The 23,640-nt window shown below is 36.8% G+C and overlaps 1 protein-coding gene across 6 annotated transcripts in view; it reads right to left on the reverse strand.

Annotated features, from left to right (window-relative positions):
• PACS2 (phosphofurin acidic cluster sorting protein 2) overlaps positions 1-23,640 on the reverse strand; it is a 193,099-nt gene that overhangs the window by 104,500 nt on the left and 64,959 nt on the right. For 4 of the 6 annotated variants that reach the window (XM_072629677.1, XM_072629676.1, XM_072629680.1 and 1 more), the window contains 3 exons: positions 11,065-11,138; positions 8,277-8,357; positions 6,313-6,372 (listed from right to left, as the gene is read on the reverse strand). In XM_072629677.1, coding sequence (XP_072485778.1) covers positions 6,313-6,372; positions 8,277-8,357; positions 11,065-11,138 — 215 coding nt within the window. The remainder of the gene's footprint in view (positions 1-6,312; positions 6,373-8,276; positions 8,358-11,064; positions 11,139-23,640) is intronic. The other 2 variants (XM_072629679.1, XM_072629678.1) reach the window with 1 other exon arrangement.

The following is a 23,640-nucleotide window of genomic DNA, read 5'->3' on the forward strand; positions in this document are numbered from 1 at the left end:
AAGAGATAAAATAATGCCTCAAAGTGAACATATAGTAGTTAAAAAAACAGATGAATGTAGGGGCAGAAAAATGATCCTCCTGGGACAGAGAATATCTGAAGAAAAATCCCAGGATGAGGTTTGTTCCCTGTGAAGAATAAACACCTAGAGGCTAGTTCCACTTAAATAACAAGTGGTATGCCCTGGAGTTAGCTGGGTTGGAAGGCTGCCTCTGCTTCAGCCACAGGAACTTTTACCCTTGGGACAGTGAGAGGACTTGGGCATCTGAGTTGGAGAAGACTGAGGGAACCTCTGCTGACAAGCAATGCCACACCCAGCTGTACAATGTGGAGACATGGCCCTGGGAGAGAAGGAACCAGCACACACCCAGTGAGTGCAGAAGCAGTGGAGAGGCGGCACTGAGGCACTTACTGGAGGCTGGAGGTCCTGGTTTTGGTTCCAGGCTAGAGGAGAGAACTAAAGGAGGATCTGAGGACAGAGGCACCAACCCCTATACACCAGGACTAGAGGTGATTATAAAAATATGCTGTTAAAAATTTTAAAAAAGAGCAGGCAAAGAAGAAAGAATTCAATCAGAGAAAGTTACTATGGGAATTGAGAAGACAAGAGTTCATCTTCAGAGGACCCTGAAGCTAAGAAACCCCAAAATTTATCCAAAGAGCAACATCAAATGGTCAACTACCCAGAAAGAATTCATAGAAGAACTTTAAAAAGACTTTAAAAATCAAATGAGATTAAGGGGAATTTTTTTCTTTTACACCATTCAGTTCCACAAGTTTTTGAGTTTTATATTTTTTCTCCTTTCCTCCCTTTCCTCCTTTCCAAGACAGCATATAATCTGATATGGGCTCTACATATACATTCATATTTAACATATTTTCACATTTGTCATGTTGCAAAGAAGAATTATAACCAATGTAATGAACCATGAGAAAGAAGAAACAAAACAAAACAAGAAAAAGAGCAAATAGTACGTTTTCATTGGCATTCAGACTCTGTAATTCTTTCTCAGAGTGTGGATAGCATTTTCCATTGGGAGTCTTTGCATTGCTGAGACGGGCCAAGTCTATCAAAGTTAGTTATCACACTGTCGCTGTAACTATGTACAAAGTTCTCCTGGTTCTGCTCCCCTCATTCAGCATCAGTTCATTTAAGTCTTTCTAGGTTTTTCTGAAGTCTATCCGCTCATGGTTTCTTACAGAACAACGGTATTCCATTACATTCATATACCACAACTTGTACAGACATTCCCCGGCTGATGGGCATCCCCTCAATTTCCAGTTCTTAGCCACCACAAAAAAGAGCTACTATAGATATTTTTGTATGTGTGGGTCCTTTTCCCATTTGTATGATCTCTTTGAAATACAGCCCTAGAACTGGTATTGCTGGGTCAAAGGGTATGCACATTTTTATAGCCCTTTGGTCATAGTTCCAAATTTCTCTTCAGAAAGGATAAAAATTTGGTAAGTAGTCTCAATGTTGTCAGTATCTTTAATGAAATTATTTATTTTTCTACTAATCATTCTTTAGTTATTTAGTTTCCAACTTATTTTTAACTTTTGCTTCAAAGGCTTATGTTGAATATAATTTTAGTCTGTAAAAGATAATTTAATATTCCTTTTTAATTTAATTTTGTCCATTTGTCCATTTGTTTGTAAGGTTTTAATGTTCCTATAGATGGTCAATTTTTTTGTGAAAGTGCCATGCACAGTTGAGACATATGCACTATTTTCTATTGCTTGGCAATATACTCCAGAAATGTATCACATTCCAAGAGATTTTAAAAATATATGTAGAAAAAATAAAGGGCAGAGAACTGAGGAAGTTTAAAAGTGTGGTAAATTCTGTAAAAACATATATCAGGAGTGCTAAAAAAGAATTAGTCGAGAATGGCAAGGAATTTGAAAGCTGACAAAAAGGTTAATTTTTTTAGCTTTGTTGAGGAAAAACTTATTTTGATATAAAAATAGGATTGTGGCTCTGGGTGGATGGGATGATGAAAGATGACAGAGAGAAGATCAAATTATTTAGCTTTTACATTGCTAATTTTTTATCAAGGAAAATATAATTGTACTGGAAAGAGTGAACAAAAATGGCAACTGAGAAGATGAATACTAAAGAGAGGTTATCTAGCTTTCTTTAATGAGTTCAAGATGAACTAAAATACACAATACTAAAACACTCAGTGAAATGAGTAGTGAACCACTGCCAGAGATCTCTGAAAGACCAAGGAGAGTACTGAAGTACTGAAATAGCGGAGAACAGCAAATGCTTCCCAATTCTCATGAAAGGGAAGAGAATGAGGTAAAAAACAGACCAATGAACTAAACTCTGATGACTGACAAAATTCTAGGACACATCTGTAGCAAGGGTGACCAGGCACTGTCTTGGATCCTTGTTGCTTACTGAAGACTTCCCTTAACAAAGTTAGCTCACTGACAAACTATAAACCATGATGACTTGGGCATCCACTGTCCCTTTTAAATCACACTGGTAATTAATATTTATTTACCATTAGTTCACAAATATGTGAGTTGGGACTGAGTTCTTATACTCTTAAGTGCTTAGACTTTGAAAACGAGGATGAAGAATGAAGGGAGGAAAAGAGCAATTAAGTAGGATAATGGGAAGGCTACTTCCCCAGAGGCAGTAGTTTATTGGTAAATGTTTAACAATAGTGTCTAGGGGAAAAAAAGGAGATGAGACACACTTTTAAGTTTAATTTATCATACATTCATACTTTTTAAATCATTTTAAGTCTATACAATCAACAAAACAATAAATTAAGCAGAGATCTGCAGCATTTGCTGATTTCTGAGGTATAAATGCTCAAACTGAAAATTTAACAAATGGTTCAAAAGCAAGATCTAGCACAAGCAAGCCTGCACAACCACATATGAGCTCTAAGGACCAATGTACCTCAAGAAATTTATATTCGATGAAGAACTCTGTGAAGAGAAATTACTAGATCACAAAGAGAACTTCCTAAACTAACTTTTCTGGACCAAGTCTAGATTTTTGGTTATGCCAAATTCCTGAACAAGCAGGTTGCATCCCTGGCCAAATGGAGGATTTCCTGAACTAACAATTGAGACTCTTAAGATTAAGCAGAAGATCAAGAGTAATAAGGAGCAGAGATAGGATGTGATACTGTTATATTAAGTTATTCAGACTTAGACCCTCATAATTTCCTAATAATTTCATAATAAGTCTTTTTGGCCAAGTCTCCAAAATCATATACACATAGTTGCCAAAGTGATTCCCTTTAAGGAAAAATCTGATGATATCATTCTTCCATTCAATAAATTCCAGTGACTTCTAGGATAATATATGAATGTCCTGTTTGCCTTTTAAAGACCTTCACAGGCTTGGTCTACATTTCAGGCCTTATTATAGATTACATCACTTCTTGTACTGTATGACCTGCCAAACTGCCCTTCTCTCTCTTCCACACATGTGGCATTATTTCTCTATGCCTTTGCATAGGCTGTATCCTATGCCTGGGATGTACTCCCTCTTCACCTCTGCTGCACAGAATCTGTCTTTAACTTAGTTCAAACACTGCCTTCTACGCAAAAGCCATACCTGGATCCCTAGAAAAGTTAGTGCTTTCACTTTATAACTAACTTGTACTTAACTACCTTATATTTATTGTGTATTCTATATATTTCTTTATGTACATGTTCTCTCCGCCGATAAAAGGCAAACTCCTTGAGAATAGGAATTGTTTCCTTTTTTATCTTTATATTCTTAGCACCTAGCAGTGTCTGGCATAAAGTAGGCATGTTAAATTGTGGAGATATGGGAAAATGGAAACCAAATCCTTTAAAACTCCAATGAGTTTTCTCGCGGGGGTGGGGTAGAAAGCAGGGCAAACAAGGTAATAGTATATCTGGATCACAGGTTCCCAAAGTGGGCGATACTGCCCCCTGGGGGCACTGAAATGATCCACGGGGGTAAGGAGTAGCCTCAGGTGCAACTGGCAGGCATTGAATCAAAATAAGGGGGCAGTGGAAGCATAAGGAAAGGAGAAAAAAATTTTGAAAAAACGTTCATACATGTTTCACCTGTTGTATAACAGAGTCATAGTGATTACATTATTTTCCCAATAAACACACAAAATTCAAGTTATAACTGATCAGTCCACCAACAAATCTTAACAAGCAAGTGCTGACAGGTAGGTGGGTCATTCATTGTGAGGAAGTCCAGCATGCATAGGTAGGAATATCTGTGTATAATAACTTGTTTACAATATGTACTATATGGTTACATGATGCAAAACTGCATCATCAAAATTTTAGTACAGGAAAAAAACACAAATGTATAATAAATTATTAAATTAAAAAGCATCATTCAAAAAATTATTTTTTCTGAAATAATGCAAATTTCAAAAAAAAGACCCTCAATGGTTTTGGGGTTAAAGAAAGTAGATTTCCAGAATGGTCATTTTTTTTTTTAAAGGCCAAATAAGTTTGGAAAATTCTGATCTGGTTGCTCATAAAGGTATCTGATAGGCACATTTAGGACTGATATAAGGAATAACTTCTTAACAATTATAGCTGCCAAAGCAGAATGAAATGCCTCAGAGGTAACAGGTCCTCTTCTCTGAGGAGGGCTTTAAGCAAATGATGTTAGATATGCTCCAGAGGGAATTTTTGCTGACTAATGTTTTGGACTGAAATCTTTCCCAAAAGAATCTATAATTCTGTGAATGAATAGTTCTACTCTAGTAAGAGGAAACTTAATAGGAATAAATGCTAAGTCCTACATTTATGTTCAAACAACACAGGATGGAGGAGGCAAATTCAAACAAGAGTTAAAAAAAATTCTGGGGGTTTTTAGTGGACTGTGAGCTCAATATATGTCAACAGTTTATCAAAGCAATCTAAAAGACTAAGCACAATCTGCACATTATATATTATACATCAACAGAGCCACAGAGATTTTAAAAAATGACAGATGATAGCTCCAGTATGATCAGAAGATAATATGTATCACTGCATTCAGCTTTGGGCAAATGACATATTTTGGAAGGAGAAATGACAAACTGGAATGCTCCCAGAAAAGGGTAACCAGGACAGTGAGAAGACTGGGAATATTTAAACTGACAGGAAAGACAGGCTGGAGATGACAGCTGTTTTTAAGTATATGAAAAGCTATCAAATGGAAAAGGAATTTGCTTATTTTTCCCGTGTGTAGAGGGGTAGAACTAGGGGTAATGGAGAAAGGTGAATAGAGGGAAATTTTAACTTAAAAATAAAACTTTCTAGCAATCCAGAACTGCTTCCAAATAGAAGAGGCTATCTTAGAAAGCAGTAAGTTTTCTGTCATTGGCTGGAAGGATTTGTTGGTGATATTGTACGGAGACTGCTGCTGTAGTAGAGGCTAGACTTCTGAGATCCTTTTACCCCTGAGCTTTTGTCATTTAAACAGCCTTAATCTCAATACTTTTCAACTACTGATCCTCCTTGTAGTGAATACTTCATGTGTACCACGACATCTAGGCCAATTTCAGCCATGCTTTACTTATTTCCTAGTCACTTCCTTGACACTTACCTTGAAAAGTGCCTCTACTCACCTGCCATTTTTATACAGTCCAAATGGTTTAGCCAACTTTGGAAGCTTAGTCTATGGGAAAATCAAAGTGAGAACTTATTTTTCCCAGGATATTTTTATGCTATTAATCATCATTGGCAGGGAATCAGTTAGGAGAGTTATGATACAACCCATATATCCATTTCAAGCTTTTAAAAAATGCTTTTTTAAATAAGCCTTTTTATTTAATAAAGTTATTTCCAGAATAAAGGAGTTCCAAATCACTGCTTAAAAATTAATCGCAATACTATGTAGTAAAACAACAATAATAATAACAACTAAATATGGCCTTGAAAAATAGAATTGATAAAATGTACCTTCCTCCCTTCACTGCTGAGGTGGGGAACTATGTATATAGAAGACTGCTTACTGCCAGAAGGAGATCATATCTTAGTTTTGCTAAACCTTTCTCCCCCTTTTTGTAAGAAGCAATGGTTTTATGGGTAGAAGAGGGGGCAAGGATATATTCAGAAAAGAATGTCATGTAAAAACAATAAAAATAAAATAAAATGAATCACAAACCTGGTTTCAATATTGTACCAAATTGGCTGTTTAATTTGAAGACACTCTATCAAAAAGATAAGTCAAGAAAGATATGGAACACAGGCCCAAAGAAGAAAGAAAAAAGGGCCTTGGAAAAATAGTTTGTTTAGGCAAACTCAAATACAATGTTAACATTAAGATAAAAGGAAAAAATTTAATGTCCAGTTGACATACCTCATCAGAAACTTTAAACCTTCGCAACAAAGCCACCACCTTCTGCTTGAAGTTTTGTTGCTGTAAGCCAAGGAGGAAATAAAATCAGTAATCATAGAAACAGTATCGTCCTGATAGTACACGAGATATAGGTCAGTTTGTCATGGTGCTTAAGTAACCATGTAATCCTATAGGGTCTGTTTTCTTATTGATACAGAAGATTCTTCTCAATGAAGTAGAGCCTACACCACTACAGCAGGTGTTATTTATACACAATTCCACTTGGGGTAATTTCCAACCATAGGGAAGCCCCTGAGCTTGATTTGGGGCATACAAGACCTCAACAAAAAGCTCCATCCCATCAGACAAAAAAGTCATTAGGACTGCAAAAAAGAAATGTAGGGAAGATCAATATAGAATGTTATGTTCCTAGGGAAGGGATACATATAGAGTTTATTATTTTATGTCTGTGATTATTATCCAAACTTTCTTTTTTATAGATTGTTTTTATTAAATTCCAACATTTACTGACAGAATCACCCAAGTACAACTTTGGCACATTAAATTCAAAAACATTTTAATCAAAACACTAAATTATCAATCAAGTGTTTGCACAAGAGATGACCATTTAAGCCTGTAAGCTGTGGGCTAAGATAATACTGTTAATATGCTATTCTCTTGAATGGCTTAAGAGCTTATAAATCTACTTTACCTGTGGTTCCTTAATATGAAGATCACCTGAATAGTTCCCATCTTTTGAAGCTATAACCCCGTCTGCTTTTAATTCCCTGTTCTTAAGCTATCCCCCTCCTACATGCTTATGATACAAACAAAAATTTATATGATCTTGAGTCAGAATGGAATATCTATACTCCTTTTGTTCCTATTCATGGGCTGCTAAATGAAGCTAGAGAAAACCATGGTGACTGGGTCCACTACATATTTATCTTACATAATCTCAACTAGGCACTAACTCTAGGCAAGGTAATTTTACACCTCATTGAAAGGTGTATTTTACACCTCCCTAAATGATTCACTTATCCCTCTCACCACACTGGCTTTTCCAAGACTTTTTATTCCTCCTCAAATCTGCCATAGTCCCTACTACTGCCAACTCTAATCCTTACAGCTGAGAACTTCGCCTGCTATTTCCCTAAGGAAATTGAGGCCATTCATCATTCTCAACTCCTCATTTCACACCATTCAGATACCTTTCCCCACAATCTTTTCCTTCATTCATCTCACATTAAGAGGTGACCCTCTTCCTAAGATAAACTCCTCTATATACAAAAGTGATCCTGTTTCTTCTCATCTTCTCCAGCAGATTGCCTCTTCTATCATTCCTACTCTCACTAACTTAAATCTCTTTGTCTACTGGTTGCTTCCCAGCTGTTTTTAAACAAGCCCACATCTCTATTAGCCTCAAAAAACTCATCACTGAATCTATCCATCCATTCCCTACTATTATCCTACATCACTCCTCATTATCATAGTTAAACCCTTTGAGAAAGCTTTATCTACAATGAGCACCTCCAATTCCTTTCCTTTTATTTTTCCTAATTCTCTGCAGTCTAGATTCTAGTGTCATCCTTTAAGTGGAGCTGCCCTTTCCAAAGCTACAAATGATCTCTTCAATGCCAAATCTAAGGGCTTTTTCTCAATCCTTATCTTTCTTCATCTCTTTGAAGACTTTAATACTGTTGATCACCCTCTTCTCCTTGGTACATCTTTGAAAAAATTAAAAAGGCCTGAAAAATTCTGTTCTGCTCTAAACTTTTGATCTGCTTTTTTTCCCCTAAAGTTGATTAGAGCATTTACAGGTCAATTCTATAACTAATTTCTATACTGATAATCAATGCAAAACCCAAACAGATTAGATACCCTGTTTCCATATCCAAATTCAACCTTGTTGAGCTCACCAGCTTCAAGTACAGCCCAGGCAAAACCCCTCACACACAGTGTTAGTAAAACTAATTTCCACCGACCCTGGTTATGGACGTCGTTCTTACTATCGATCTCCGTTGTTTCTTTGGCTTCCCCACATCATACTCATCATCGTCCAAATCCTACAGAAACAAAGAAGCCAATGATATAAAAATGCTTGTTTTACTCAAAGTCTTCATCAGTCAAAATGTTACTATACAAAAGAAACTGGGATCTGTGCCACTATAGGGAGTGAATTCAATGCAAATTTTGAGTTTCAAGTTTCCTGGACTAGCAGGAATATTGGAAAACACTCAGAGATCATCCATCTCTTGACACAGGACCATGGAGAGTTTGTATGCATCATTCACCAAATAGCAAGGCAACAGACAAATTAAATATCAGATAATAATACTATGGTATACTGGAAAAAAGCACTGGTTCTGAAGTCAGTTGGCCCGGTCTCAAATATAGCCTCTAATTCCTTACTATTTGTGTGACCTTTGTCAAATCAGTTAACCTCCTTGGAACTCAAGTTTCCTTATTCATAATATAAAATAGTTGGATTAGGTGGTCTCTGAAAACTTTTCTGGATATAACTATATGAGCCTAAGACAATCAACTTAAATTTGGTAACTTAATAAAGTCCCAAATAGTGCTTACTGTGCACAACAGGAAGAATTTTCAGAGTGACTGTTAAAAGAAGACCTTCAGGGTTCAGTGTCATTTAAGGGACACCCCACTTCAAAGCTGTTTAATGATGCAAATTATTACTGACAGGATGAATGGAAAACACATGGAATTAAAAATGTAGTCTTTGGTGAAGTGAAGTTCTATTTATCCAAATGGTAGGCATGACTATAAGTAGCTTGAATCTAGTACCAATAGCCACTAAGCTATTCAGTTCCTTAGGATATCGTGTGTGCTTCCTTAAAGGGCTAGAGTGGACACTGCAGAGATTAGAAATGTCTATTCTAATTAGAGGGAGAAAATGAGGTTCCCGAAAGACTTAAATCATACTATCTCCACTTATCAATTCATTCCCAACGTGTCCATATTTTCATTAATTACCAAGCATTTAAAGTCAGCAAGACTGTAGAACAAAGAGCAGCAATCTTAGTTTTACGTGACCCTGGACAACTCACCTAACATTGTCAAGCCTCATTTACTTTATCAATTAATGACTTCACTTCTAAAACTATTGAGAAAAATTCTTTGCAAACTTTAATTTGGAGTTAGTATCAAAGACTGGATGATGACAAAAAGCAAAAAAAAAGAGGGGAGTGAAAGAGCCCTTTAGACCTTATTTGGCCTTTGGCCAAATTTGGTTCAAAGGGTGAAACTCAAAGCTCCATTCAGTTCTTGATGTGTACAAGATGTGTAGGATACATCATAGAAACCTTTCTGAATCATATGTCTAGTACTGTGAACTTTAGTATAGACAACAAATTTCTCAAGTTTTTAAGTGAGACTTCAAAATCAATTTGCATCATTCTTGTCTACAGTAATGATGCGCAAGTATATGTTGGACAACACTTGAACAAGGTAAAAGATTCCATAGAACATCCAAATTCTTTTTAGTACTGCCTTAAAAGCTCACAAGAACTGGTAAAAATGGTACTGTTTATAATTACAAATATCATAAACGAATTACTAAATTATGACAGACATATGAAGAAAGATATTAGACTTCAATATGTGAAGAGTACGCAATTTCATCAGTTTGGTATTCCCTCTCCTGACACAGGTAACAATCCTTCTATGCCTTTATTGTCTAATTTATATGAACTGCTGTGGCTGGAAAAAAAAAATCTGTCTCCTGGTTTTCCATCTTTCAGTGATGAGCCCCTCTGGAACTGGCTGGACTGATCCTCAGATTACAGAGAGATCAATCTCTAGCTCAGTTGCACGAGCTACATACAACCTGGGCTGGTCTGATCTAGCCTTTAATAGCCTAAGGTCTTTTCTGTGAGATTCCAAAACATCAGTAGAAGACTTTAGTCCAAGAAATAACATTTAGTATTGTAGAAACATTAATACTATAAGAAAATAGTTTTGAAACTTATGAAGAATGCCAGGATTTTATTTTAAAAAAAAAAAAGCACTGATTGGTCACAGAGGGCAACATGATATTCTATGCTCATTTATTTATTTGATCTTATTACTACTACTACACTTACTGCCTTTTGCCCAAGGATCATAAAATGTTTGATAATTACCTCATTTATCACCAGAGAATCTCTAAGATCATTCAAAAAATAAAGATCATGTGAAAAATAAGGAGGCTAAACAAGTAAATAATGCATTTCTAGGATTTCATCAGTAAGTTAGTGTCAGAATCATGGTTAGAACCAAGTTCATTCCTCAAAATTATTATTTCCTTAGAATCTCATCTGTTTACCTGAGTCAAACCCCTCAAATGGAAAACGGAGAAAAATTCCCAGAATTTGGGGGTTACCTGAGAGGAAGGCTAAGAAGGTAAAAAGAAGATCTGAAGTAGTCAAGATTCCTGGAACATATGGGACAACTTATCATCTTATATAGAATACAATTTGATATCTCAAGACAAATACTAATAACAACTGAACTTGATATTTATAAATCACTTTATAGTTAAGGAAGCTAATTCATAGTTTCCTTAGAAACTATGAATTTCTATAGGAATTATTTTCTATAGAAAATAACATTATGCCATTATCTAATCCACAGATTTTTGACTACCCTTTTATTATGTTTTTCACCATCTTGTTGTAATTAAATAATTTGCTAGGATGGGAATAATTTTCTGACACCAAATCTTTTCCATGCCAGAATACAGAGCAACCTTTGGCACATTTCAGGGTGAAGTACCTGTCCCTGGACAGCATCATCACTGGCTTCCTGTTCTGAAGAAAAGCTCTCATATTCTTCCTCAGAATAGTTATCTGTGAATCAAGAAGGAGAGCAATGAATATCTGAGATTATTTTTTTAGAAGACACATTATTGTTCACATGTTTTGTGGTTTTCAGGCTAACCTCCTAAAAGTTGTAAATACAACAAAGACTGGTATATTTCCTCGAAAACAGACCAACAGACATCACTGAACAAGAAATGAAGGCTGTTTACTGAACAACATTTGTTACATAAGGAGAACTAAGAAATTCTTTAGCAACAACAATAAATCTTGTTTACAAACCCAGTAAATCTACATTCATACTTGTTGATTTTTAATGCAAAAGTGAGGAAAAGAGCGGCTGGTAAAATATATGCTCAAATACATGGTTCGGTATTAAGAAATTAGCTTGTCAAAAGTTTATTGAGAAAAGATTATTGAGAATTCTCTCATTTACATATAATGCTTTTTTGAAAGAAAAGTCAGAAGATACCTTAAGTGACAAACACTGAACATTACCAGGAAAAAAAAGTATCTAACACTTAAAGAAGTTGAAAGAAAGTTCTAAAGATCAGTAGGTAGATGAAATGAACTATAAAAAGATAGATCACATTTGATAAATGGATTTCCTCATGTCCATGTATCTTATTTTCTGTGCTTCTCTTTGTTAAATAAAGTCCCATCTCTCAAATAGGCAAGAGAAGCTAATACCTAAGGAAGTAAAAGGAAAGTTCAGTATAGAAATGACAAGGTGAAATTACGAACGTGGAGTTCATCAGATAACTGGATTTCATCTTATGTCTTATCTAGGCTTGTCAACTAAAACTAAGCCTTGCTCCACAAGTTCAAAGACTTGTGGAGGACTATCAGAGGACTCTGCATACAAGAGTACAAGGAAGGTTACAGAGAACACAGTGGCAAGGTAAAAGCAGGAATGCAGACATCATTAAATAACATCTTTTATCCTTGCATGCTCAACAAATTAAGCCTTTACCATTCAAGAAAGGGCAGAAAAACTGTCATGGAGGGAGACAGAAAAAAACATTTGAAAGTTATTGGCAAAGTTGATTTAATTATATTTGCATCTTACAAATAGACAGCCCAAAAAGTGGCCACAAGAGTTAGCCAAGAGAGCTACCAAAAAGAAGAAAAAGAATTATGGAATTTGCTTCAAGCAAATACAGTATGAGGGGAAAGATAATTTTTCTTTGACATAAAGAGTATATGTGGTATGTTTGTGTTCAAGCCATACCATGAAACACCCAAAATGTACAATGTACATATGTATCCTACAGGATAAAAGGGATAAGGCTGGCAAAATATATTTCTACTCTTCAGTTATCAGGAGAATGAAATGTTCTTTGAAAGAATGGAAGAAAGGCTTACACGAGAAAATGAAGGAAAAGGCCTTAAATAAGCAATTTTTTTTTTATGTTCTAGGATAGTGGATAGGGCTACAGCCTTGAAGTCAGGTTTAAGTTCTACCTCTAACATGTAGTGGCTGCTTGGCACTGAACTAGTTAGTCACAAACTCTCGGGGTTCTATGTAATTTTTTATTATAAGTTGCAGGGGAAAGTGCTGACCTATATTGATAGAGTGAGTTTCCTCATCTGGAAAAGTCCTATTCAAATAAAATCACAGATCCATATATTTTGGAAACAACTATTCAGTTACTAAAAAATTCTCTGTCAAGAGTAAAAAATAATACCCTCGATGATCTGGCACCAGCCTACTATCCTAGCATTACTAAAAAAAAAACAAAACAGAACACTGGAGTTAGGAGTCAAAAGAATTGGACTCAAATGTGAGGGAGAGTATTACAGGCATTAAAGACACCAAGTGCAAACATTTAGTGAAACGTAAGGTTGTGAGGAAAAGCAAATAGGACAGAACAGTTGTACCACAAAGTACATAAAGGAGAAACTGCAGGAGAATTCAAGTCTGAAACAGTTGCTTTGGTGAGTGGGATAGAGAATGAATAAGAGAACAACAAAAGCACTACCTTGTAGTGAGGCCACAGTTCAAATTAGATAACATACGTTTGCAGTGGATTGAGTCAGCAGGACTTTGTGATTTTCTTCTGCTCTACTCAGCAGCATAAGAGCAAGCAGAAGAGGCAGATATCGTGAGCTACAAAGACTAGGGTTTGGGAAGACAATCAGCAATAGGACAATAGTCAAGGGAAAAAGAGAATAATGTGTAGTTGAGCTGGTACACCAATGTGTCAAGAGTTGACAACCTGGGAAAGTACTGAGGAGTGAAAGGATTATAGAATAGAATTAAGGGGAGACAGAATGACTAAAGAGTATTATTAGATAAGGGAATTTCAGAGTTCTTGAATATAGAAACAGGACATTTAGAGGTGATGACAAAATCAAGAATATGATCAACCCTTGATATGGCTGAGGAATAGAAATGTTAGGGCACAGGAGCTGAATGGATCGAGGAACTGGGAAGTTAGAGTATTTAAAAAAAAACATTTATGCTGAAGTCTTCTAGGATGAACACAGTAGCTGAGGTGAAGAAAGAGACTACACACCAGGCACTAAACTCAAAAAGGGCAGAGATAAAGTCAGTTTGACTAAAGTTAGAGTGTATAGAAGTCATGTTCAGTGAGCCCAGAAAGGTAGGTTAAAGGCAGGTTAAAGGCGTAAGAGGGGAGAGTTCTTCACTCCACTCAACTCCTATGACCTTTTGCTCCTCTACCTGACCTCAGTGACAGTGATGATTACCCACAAGGTTACACTTTCATCATTAAGAACTCTGAAATCACATTATCTGATCATAACCACCTGTATCATTCCATCATTCCTTATACCACAGAAGTCCATGAAACTCCAAAGGATCCTATGGTTAAATTTCAGAGGGACCTTTAATGTATTTTTTAGATATTTTCATTACATTCCAATATAACTGTATTTAAATTTCATTGTATTTAAAACCAATATTATGAGAAAGACTCTATAGGCTTGACCAGACTTCCAAAGGGGTCTGTGGCACAATAAAGGCAACTATCTCTTGTTCAATGCCTTCCTCTTCCTCTTGCTTGTCCTCATTGTAACTTCCAGTCTCTATACCTCTCAGTACTTTCTTAAGTCATTGATCCCTGTTTTGGCTACATTCTCTTCCCTTTCCAATCTTTGACCCTTTGGTGGACCAATTCAACTCATCACTATCCTTTACTCTTAATTTTGTCCTATTGCCATACATGCCTTGCCAAACTCCAGTCTCAATCCATGTGCTGCTTGAGTGATGCAGGAAGTCATGAAACTATGTTGACTAGATCCACTACAAATGTCAGGAATCTTTCTATTCTCCTCTAATTGATTTTCTAACCCACTCAACACAATTACTGTTCCAAACCTTTTTTCTCCTCAAGCTTCACCCTTTTAATAGTGACCAATGCTTCATAATTCGAAGAAAAATATAAGGCCATTTTTCTCTCTTCTCTTCTCTCTGTCATCATCCTCCCTAGCTCTTCCTCCACTCCATGCTGATGCCCTTTTTGCCATGCCAATCCCCCTGCATTCTTTAGCAGATTGGTTTCCTTTCTTGATGTTTATAAACATGGTCATGTCTCCCTTATCCTTTTAAAAACAAAACAAAAACCTTCATTAAATCCTATCTTCCCTGCTAACTACTGTTCTAGCTCCCTCCTCTCCTTCATGACTAAACCTCCTTCAAAAAGCTGTTGACACTTGATGCCTCCACTTTCTTTCCTTTCATGGTCTTCTAAAAACTGCTAATCTAGCTTCTTATTTTATAATTCAGCTGAAACTACTCTCTGCAAAGTTAGCAATGAGAGCTATCAAAGGTAAAGAAGCAGAACAGTGGATATAATGAACGCTGGACTTGGAATCAGGAACACCTGAGTTTGAATCCTGCCTGTGTGACACCTGGCAAATCACTTGACCTCTCTGGATCGGTTTATATCTGTAAAGTGGTGATAATAATAGTGCCTATTTCTCATGGTTGTTTTGAGGACCATAGCTTCGTTACATATACAAAATGCTTTGCAAACCTTAAAGCATCATATAAATGCTACTTTTCTCAGTTGTCAAATCTGATGGCTTTTTCTCAACTCCTATCTTTCCTGACCTCTCTGCAACATTTAACACTTTTGAATTGACACTATTTATTGGATGCTTTTTCTTCTTTGGATTTTCATGCTATTGATCTGTCTTGGTTCTCCTTCTGACTCCTCAATCAGCTTTGATCATCATCCTTCTCATAGTCTCTAACTGTGGGTGTTCCTCAAAGCTCTCTATTACATTCCTTCATTTCTTTATTTTGTTATTATTTTTTAAAGATGTTATCTTTTATTCTCTATATATTTTAGTGAATTTTATGATGGTACAAGGCAGTCTGTTGTAGAATATTACTTATTTTTTAAAAAATTAATCAAAAATATTTATTAAATTCTTACTATATGCCAGGTACTATGCTAAGAGCTGGGGTACAAGAAAAAGCAAAAATAGCTCCTGCCTTAAGGGGTGCATTCCTTATTTATTCATAACATCTTCTTTAAATTTTGAGTCTCAGATTCTCCCCCTTCCTCTCACACCCTCTGTCACCCCTCTAAGAAGGCAAACAATATGATATCAATTATAATTGTGAAATCATGCAAAATATTTCCCTACTAGCCACATCACAACAAAAAGCAAAAAAGAAAATAAAGTAAGAAAATAATACTTCAATTGGCACTCAGAGTTCATCAGTTCTCTCTCTGGAGGTGGATGGTATTTTTTTCATCATAGATCCTTTGGAAATGTTTTGGATCACTGTATTGATCAGAACAGACAAGTCTTTCACAGTTGATCATTATATTATTCCTGTTACTGTGCACAATGATTGCTTGCCTGGTTCTTCTCACTTCAATTTGCATCATTTCATATAGGTCTTGCCACATTTTTTTCTGCAACTACCTCCCTCATCATTTCTTATAGTACAACAGTATTCCATCACAATCATATGCCATAACTTGTTCAGCCATTCTCCAACTAATGAGCATCCCATCAATTTCTAATTCTTTGCCAGGACAAAAGGAGCTGCTATAAATATTTTTGTACATAAAATGTTCTTTTTCTTTTTCTTTGATCTCTTTGGGTTAAAGACCTAGTAGTACAATTGCTGAATCAAAGAGTACGCAGTTTTAAAGCCCTTTGGGTTGTAATTCCAGACTGTTCTCCAGAATCTTCATTTTTTTATACACACTCTAACTTGGTGACTTTATCAGTTCCCATGGGTTCAATTTAATTTTCTGTATGTAGGTATCTCCCAAATTTACACATCCTGCCCCAACTTCTTTGTTGAGCCCCAGTCCCCATGTCACCAACTGGCTCCTCAGTGGCTCAAACCAGGCATACCAAAGGCATCACAAACATAACATGTCCAAAAGAGAACTCACTTTATTTTATCCAAACAACTCTTCTTTTAAATTTCTGCATTATTGTCATGGATATAGCCACATCATAGCCACCTATATTCTCTATCTCAGTGTCATTCCCAATACCTTTGTTTACTTACTCCATATAGCCAATCAGCTGCCCAACTTTTTTGTTTCTCCCTCCATATCTTTCATGTATGGTCCTTTCTGTTCACTGACACAGACACCATTCCCCCTATTACCTGAGGGAAGCTGGTGGCGGTGGACAGAGCACTGGCCTCATGTCAGGGAGACGTAAGTTCAAATCTGACCTCAGACACTTACTAGCTGCGTGACCCTGAGCAAGCCATTTGACTTGTTTGCCTCAGCTTCCTCATCTATGAAATAGGGATAATAAAAGTACCTATATCCTAGAGTTTTTGTGAGGATCAAGTAAGATAATAAAACATTCATCACAGTGCCTGGTACATAGCAAGGTCTATATAAATATTAGTTATGATTAATTACCTCTAATACAGATTACTGATAATACTTCTAATTGGTTTCTCTGCCTCAAGTATCTTTCCACCCCAATCTATCCTCTACACAGCTCGTAAAGTGATTTTTCTAAAGCACAGGTCTGATCACAACACCCTACCTCAATCCCTTAATAAACTCCACTGGCTCCTTATTATCTAAGATTAAACTTTAAAATCTCATTTGATACTCAGAATAATATCACATCCTGGCCCTTTTTTATCTTTACAATCTTCTTATACATTACTCCTTTCCACACATGGTCAAGCCAAATTGACCTACTTATTGATCCCCACACACAGCACTCTATTTCTCAACATGGGCTCCCATTTACCCACGTATCCTTCAGGGTGTCAAGCAAAAGATCATTCCACAAAACAAACAAACAAAATATAACTCAGGAGGTCTGAGTTGATCCAAAATACTACAGGACAGGGATGTGTCCTGGTACAGTACTAGGAAGTGTGTCAGGAAATACCAATAACTTGTCACCATATTCATCAACCTAGACACAGGAGAAAGGGGTAAAGTCCTAGCAAAGTGAGACAAAGTCTCTGTTTCAATCTTCTCATAGGACCAAAGGTTCATAGATCTAGAGCTGAAAGAAAATTCAGAGACTACCTAGAACAATTTTCTTATTTTAAACATGAGTAACCTGAGTCCCAGAGAGGCAAACTGATTTGCATAACATAACACAGCTATTAAGAATCCAAAATGAGATTTGAATCCAAATATTCTGACTACAGAACTGAACATTTTCTGAGTCTACTATGCATTCTCCAACCTTCAAAAATGCTCTGCAGTTTCTGATGTTGGTGAATTTCCCCTAGATACTATCTCCTCTTTGGCTTTCAAGACACTGCTTTTTCCCACCTGTCAAGACTGTTCCTCTCAGGCTCCTAGGCTCTTCTATTGCCCAACAGACTATCTTTGAACCTCTCACTTCTTTCCCATTATATTTTCTCTTAGTGATCTCAACAGTTGTGATGGTTTTAACTGCCATCCAAATCTATACATCAATTGCCTGAATGTTACTACCTGGCTGTTGGGTAGCCATTTCAAATTCAACATGTCTAAAATTGAATTCATCTTCCCTCTAAACTCATCCCTCTTCTGAACTGTGTTATTTCTATTAATGTTAATGCTACTTCTGTGGGAAGTAAGAAAGTTCTGTTGTCCACATTCCTAGGTGATAAGAGTTGTGGCCTAGCATGGATAGGTTGGAGGTTAGGGATTGGTTTGCAGGACAAGGAGCTGTGTGAGGAAGGGCCTATCAGAGAGGAGAACATGGAGTCACATGGCCAGGGGACTGTGTCTCAGGAGATCCAAAGTTCAGAAAACAGTATAAGAAGCCCCATCTTACTGCACGTGTTGTAGTCTTCCTGTAATCTTCCTGTAACCTTATTGAGGGAGACTTCCTGTCCATTCAGGGGGAATGGACATGAAGATTAATAAAGGCCTCCCTGATTTCACAACAGGTATTGTTCTTTATTTAAGGTGAGCATGTTTCTCACTATCAGGGGCTTGTTAGACTTGCTCACTTCTAATAGTTACCATTATTAATTTCTATTAATGTTACCACTAAACACTAAATAAATGCCAGTTCACTGACTCTTCTCTGATTAATTCAATAACAGCATTCTCACAGTGGCTGTTCCAAATCATAGATTTAGAACTAAAAAAGACCTTAGAAGCCAAGGAGACTAAAACCCTCATTTTATAAATGATGAAATGGAGGCACAGAGAGCTTGTGACTTTTCCAAGATCTATATCTCATTAATTTGATTTCTGAAAAAGGAAAACCAAATAACCAATGAAAATAGCAAATGAAAACCAAATAACCAAAATGAAAAAAGGGAATTTCACAACAAAGAGGAAAAAAGAGCAATTTATTTGACTCTAAAAGTTCCAGGCTCAGCCTCCCTTGGTTATAGTTTGGGGCCTCTTCGGCACAGAGTGAATGTAAATAGCAATTGTTTCTATTTTGGCCAGAAACCCTGAGGGTCTTCTCCTCCCAGAAGGATTTTTTTTTTCTTAGACTAGGTTAAAAGAGGTCATTGTTTGCCTCATTTATTATTACCTAGTCTTAATCACCAAATGGGCTTGGTCAAAGACCTTAGCTTAAAAAGGCCAAGTCTCTCAAGGCCATTTCCAGTCTTCCTGATCTATATTCTTACCACCTGGAACCAGGAGGAGAAAGTAAAGTTGGTGACAAATCCAATTCACTGGCATGTAATGATATCACCTCCCTCTTCGAGAAAGAAGGTTAAACAACAACAATTTTGCCCAATTATATGGTAATAAAACCAACAACTTAAATGAAATGGATGAATATTTACAAAAAACATTAAATCTCCGGATTAACAGAATTAAGATATGAAGAACTTAAAGAAGAACTACAATATTACACAAACTATAAAAATGGCACTGACTAAACAAATTGTGCCTTGAAATGAGAACAATACAATAACAACAGTATTTTTGTTTTTAAACAACTCTGACAGACTTAGGAAATGATTACTAAAGTGATCAACCATGATTCCACAAGACAGATCATGAAGTATGTATGCTACCCATCTCCTGAGAGACTGGAAAAAGATTCAAATTGAGACATACAATTTTTGGATACAGTCAACGTAGCAATTCTTTTTGTTTGATGATGTCTACCTGGCATGAGGGTTTTGTTTTTCTGTTTGTTCTTTCTCATGGGGGCAGGGGAGGAGGGTTATAAGGAGAAGGGAGAGCAAGTAGAATAAAGAGAAAATAAATGTTTGATTGGAAAAACAATCAAAAACCTATAGAAAGTGGCACTACCTGGGATACCTACATATCCTGTTACCAACACTGTGGCCTTCTTGTTTTCAAGTTGAATATTGGACTTTTGGCCCTGCGTAAGTTACCTTCTATCTTATCTAGCCCGTTCCCTGGCCTACTACTACTTTCTAGCCAGCCCCCCAACTCCAAAACAAGTCATGCCCCTGTGCTCAAACTTTCTCCTTCCTCCATGTCATTCTACTTCTATTTTTTCTTCCTGTGATATCTTCCCCTATTAGAATATAAGTTCCATTAGGAAACAGATTAACTGGCTTGCTTTTGTAGCCCCAGAATTTAGCACAGTACTTGGCATAAAACTAAGGGTTTTTTCACTTCTTCATTCAGGAATGTGAGCAGTATCATTCCATAAACAGCAAAATGAAGTGGAAGTGAAAACAAATGTAAAGAAAATTTGGCATGATGACAATCTAAGTGACATCATCGTTAAGAGTACTCAAAGAAGAAAGTGTCAGAGGGAAAACAAATAAAAAATGAGATTTCAGTATTTCTCTACTTTTATCAACAATAATAATTCAACCACAACATCTGGATCCTAACACCTTAGTCCTGAAGGTGAAGAAAAAATTAATAAGAATGTCTGGAACAGAATACAGATACTGAAATGAAAGAAATTCATGCTAGGGGCAACACAATCTAGGGAGCAGTCCAGCAGGCTTTAGATTCAAAAAGAAAGATAAAATTATCCAAAAATGGTTACTGGGAAAACTACTAACTCATATATCTTTGTGTGGGAAATAAAGGAGGAGTTAAATACTTTATTGTCTGTAAAACAAAGTAATTACTAGTTTGAGGGGAAAAACCCTCTTTGATGTGGTACAGCAATCTTGCTGTTAATTCTTAAATTATCTTGATTCTCAGGAAAATTTCTTTTCTAAGAAAAAGAACACATAAAAATAGGAATGTGGATTTTAAGATCTGAAAGTCATTTAAAAATGTTTTAATTTTCCACGAGGAACTCTTTCTAGAAGCTGCTTTGGATACTATTTGGTTGCTGGTGAACATTTTTTGTCATATATTTATTGTCCTCTGGTGAGTACAAATCATATTTCTTACTCTTCATATTTTGTCATCAGAGTTCTCACTATCTTATATTTTGTCATCAGAGTTCTCACTGTCTTATGTAACATTCTTGCTAGACCACTATTATTTGTAGTCTCCTAGGTTGATAAGATTTTTTTTAATGCTACAGAATGTGAATTTCTTGCCTAATCTTCATCTATATTATCTTCCTAAAACGGAAAAAAAGAAACCCCAACAAAAGACTACTTTCTAGTTTCTTATGGGCTAGGACATGTTTGTGGCTCCACTTAGACCTGAGAGAATGTAAAACAGAAGCATTACTCTCCAACAAGGAATTGTGCATCTCTGGGAAAATTCAAGGTGGAGGGAGGGAGACTGTACCTGTACCCTCAGATAACCCACAAGAAGAGGTGAAGGAAAGGACTATGTGCAGAGATAATATCATGCTTCAGCCAGCTGCATTTGTATTAGGAGATCCCAGGAGTTGGGGGTGAGGAGAGGATTCAGAGGCGAGCAATCTGCTGTATCTGTCAGGTCTAAATGGGTGCGGTGCTATTAAGCAACTCTCAGCAAAGAGGGTGGGAAGAATAATGGTAGGAAGGGATGAGGGAGGGAATGAAGGAGGGAAAGACACTGAAGCAGGAGAAAGACAGTTCTGCTAAACTTCCCCTCACTAAATTTCTAAATTCCTTCAAGCCACATCTGAAATACTACCCTCTACATAAAAGGCATAAAAATGCCTTTCTTAATCCCTTCAACTGCTAGTGCTCACCCTTAGTTTTTCCTTTAATAATTTAAATGTTTTTTTTATTTTTCCACTATTTATTCTTACCCTAAAGGTACATGAATGAGAGGGAGGTAGGCTGCTTTATGGAGGAAGTATGTTTCTACCCTTGCACAGGGAAAAAGAGGTACAAAAATTCACTGAAGAAAAGGACTTTTTAAAAAAGTAGAATTGCTCAAATGGAAAAGTTACAAAACCATACATTAGAAAATAAGTCCTTAAAGCCTAGAATGGGGAGTGTCAAGATGGCGGAGTAGAAGGACGACCTGCTCTGGCTCTCCTCCCCACTGCCCATGAAATACCTGTAAAAAAATAACTCTAAACAAATTCTAGAGGAGCAGAAGCCACAAAATGACAGAATGAAAGAGATTTCCAGCCCAAAACAGCCTGGAAGGCCGACAGGAAAGGTCAATCACACCTGGCTTGGAGCAGAGCCCAGCCTTGGCCAAACAGGGCACTGACAGGACTGGAGCAGGCTTCAGGGTGCAGAATCACAGGCAGCAGCTGCAGTTCCTAGATTTCTCAACCCACAAACACCAAAGACAGCTTCAAAGGTCAGTAAGAAAGCTTTTTCATTTGGGTGAGAAGGGAGCAGGGTCCTCCCCAAGCCCTGACCCAAAGTTGTGACAGCAGCAGCATACATTTTTTAGAGCCTTAGGGTAAAGATCCTGAGGGAATCAAGTGGCTGATTTGAATCTCAGCCCTGAGTGGTGGCCCTGGAGTGAAGAGGAGCACTGGTGTGGTGAAGCTGGAGGCAGTTGTGCAGAGGGAATTCTACTTGCAGATAGTGGGCAGAAAAGCCTGTGGTTGTTCCCAGACCAGTGCGCAGGCTAGGAAAGGACTACACTCCTCTCCCTTAATTGTGCCACCTTGGAGGAACTGAGAACTTACAGGTCCCTAAAGCATGCCCTCCACTTGACAAAGGACTCTAAAAGTCAAGTAATTGGCTGGGAAAATGCCCAAAAAAGGGAAAAAAAAAAACTATAGAAGGCTACTTTCTTGGTGAACAGGTATTTTCTTCCATTCTTTTGGATGAGGAAGAACAAAGGATACCATCAGAGGAAGACATCCAAGTCAAGGATTGTGCATCCAAAATCTCCAAAATAAATATGCAATGGTCTCAAGCCATGGAAGAGCTCAAAAAGGATTTTGAAAATCAGAGAGGTGAAGGAAAAATTGGGAAGAGAAATGAGAGTTATGCAAAAAAATCATGAAAAGCAAGTCAACAGCTTGCTAAAGGAGACCCAAAAAATTGCTGAAGAAAATAACACCTTTAAAAATAGACTAACTCAAATGGCAAAAGAGACCCAAAAAGCCAATGAAGAGAAAAATGCTTCAAAAAGCAAAATTAGCCAAATGGAAAAGTAGGTTCAAAAGCTCACTGAAGAAAATAGTTCTTTAAAAATTAGAATGGAGCAGATGGAAGCTAATGACTTTGTGAGAAACCAAGAAATTACAAAACAAAACCAAAAGAATGAAAAAATAGAAGACAATGTGAAATATCTCACTGGAAAAACAAATGACCTGGAAAATGGATCTAGGAGAGATAATTTAAAAACCATGGGACTGCTTGAAAGCCATGATCAAAAAAAGAGCCTAGACATCATCATTCATGAAATTACCAAGGAAAACTGCCCTGATATTCTAGATCCAGAGGGGATATTAAATACTGAAAGAATCCACTGATCATCTCCTGAAAGAGGTGCCAAAAGAAAAACTCCTGGGAATATTGTAGCCAAATTCCAGAGTTCCCAGGTCAAGGAGAAAATACTGCAAGCAGCCAGAAAGAAACAATTTGAGTATTGTGGAAATACAATCAGGATAACACAGGATTTAGCAGCTTCTACACTAAGTAATCAAAGGGCCTGGAAGATGATATTCCAGAAGTCAAAGGAACGAAGATTAAAACCAAGAATTACCTACCCAGAAAAACTGAGTATAAGATTTCAAGGAAAAAAACTGGTCATTCAATGACACTGAGGACTTTCAAGCCTTCCTGATGAAAAGACCA

This window comes from Notamacropus eugenii, chromosome 1, assembly GCF_028372415.1.
Source record: "Notamacropus eugenii isolate mMacEug1 chromosome 1, mMacEug1.pri_v2, whole genome shotgun sequence".
Taxonomy (NCBI): domain Eukaryota; kingdom Metazoa; phylum Chordata; class Mammalia; order Diprotodontia; family Macropodidae; genus Notamacropus; species Notamacropus eugenii.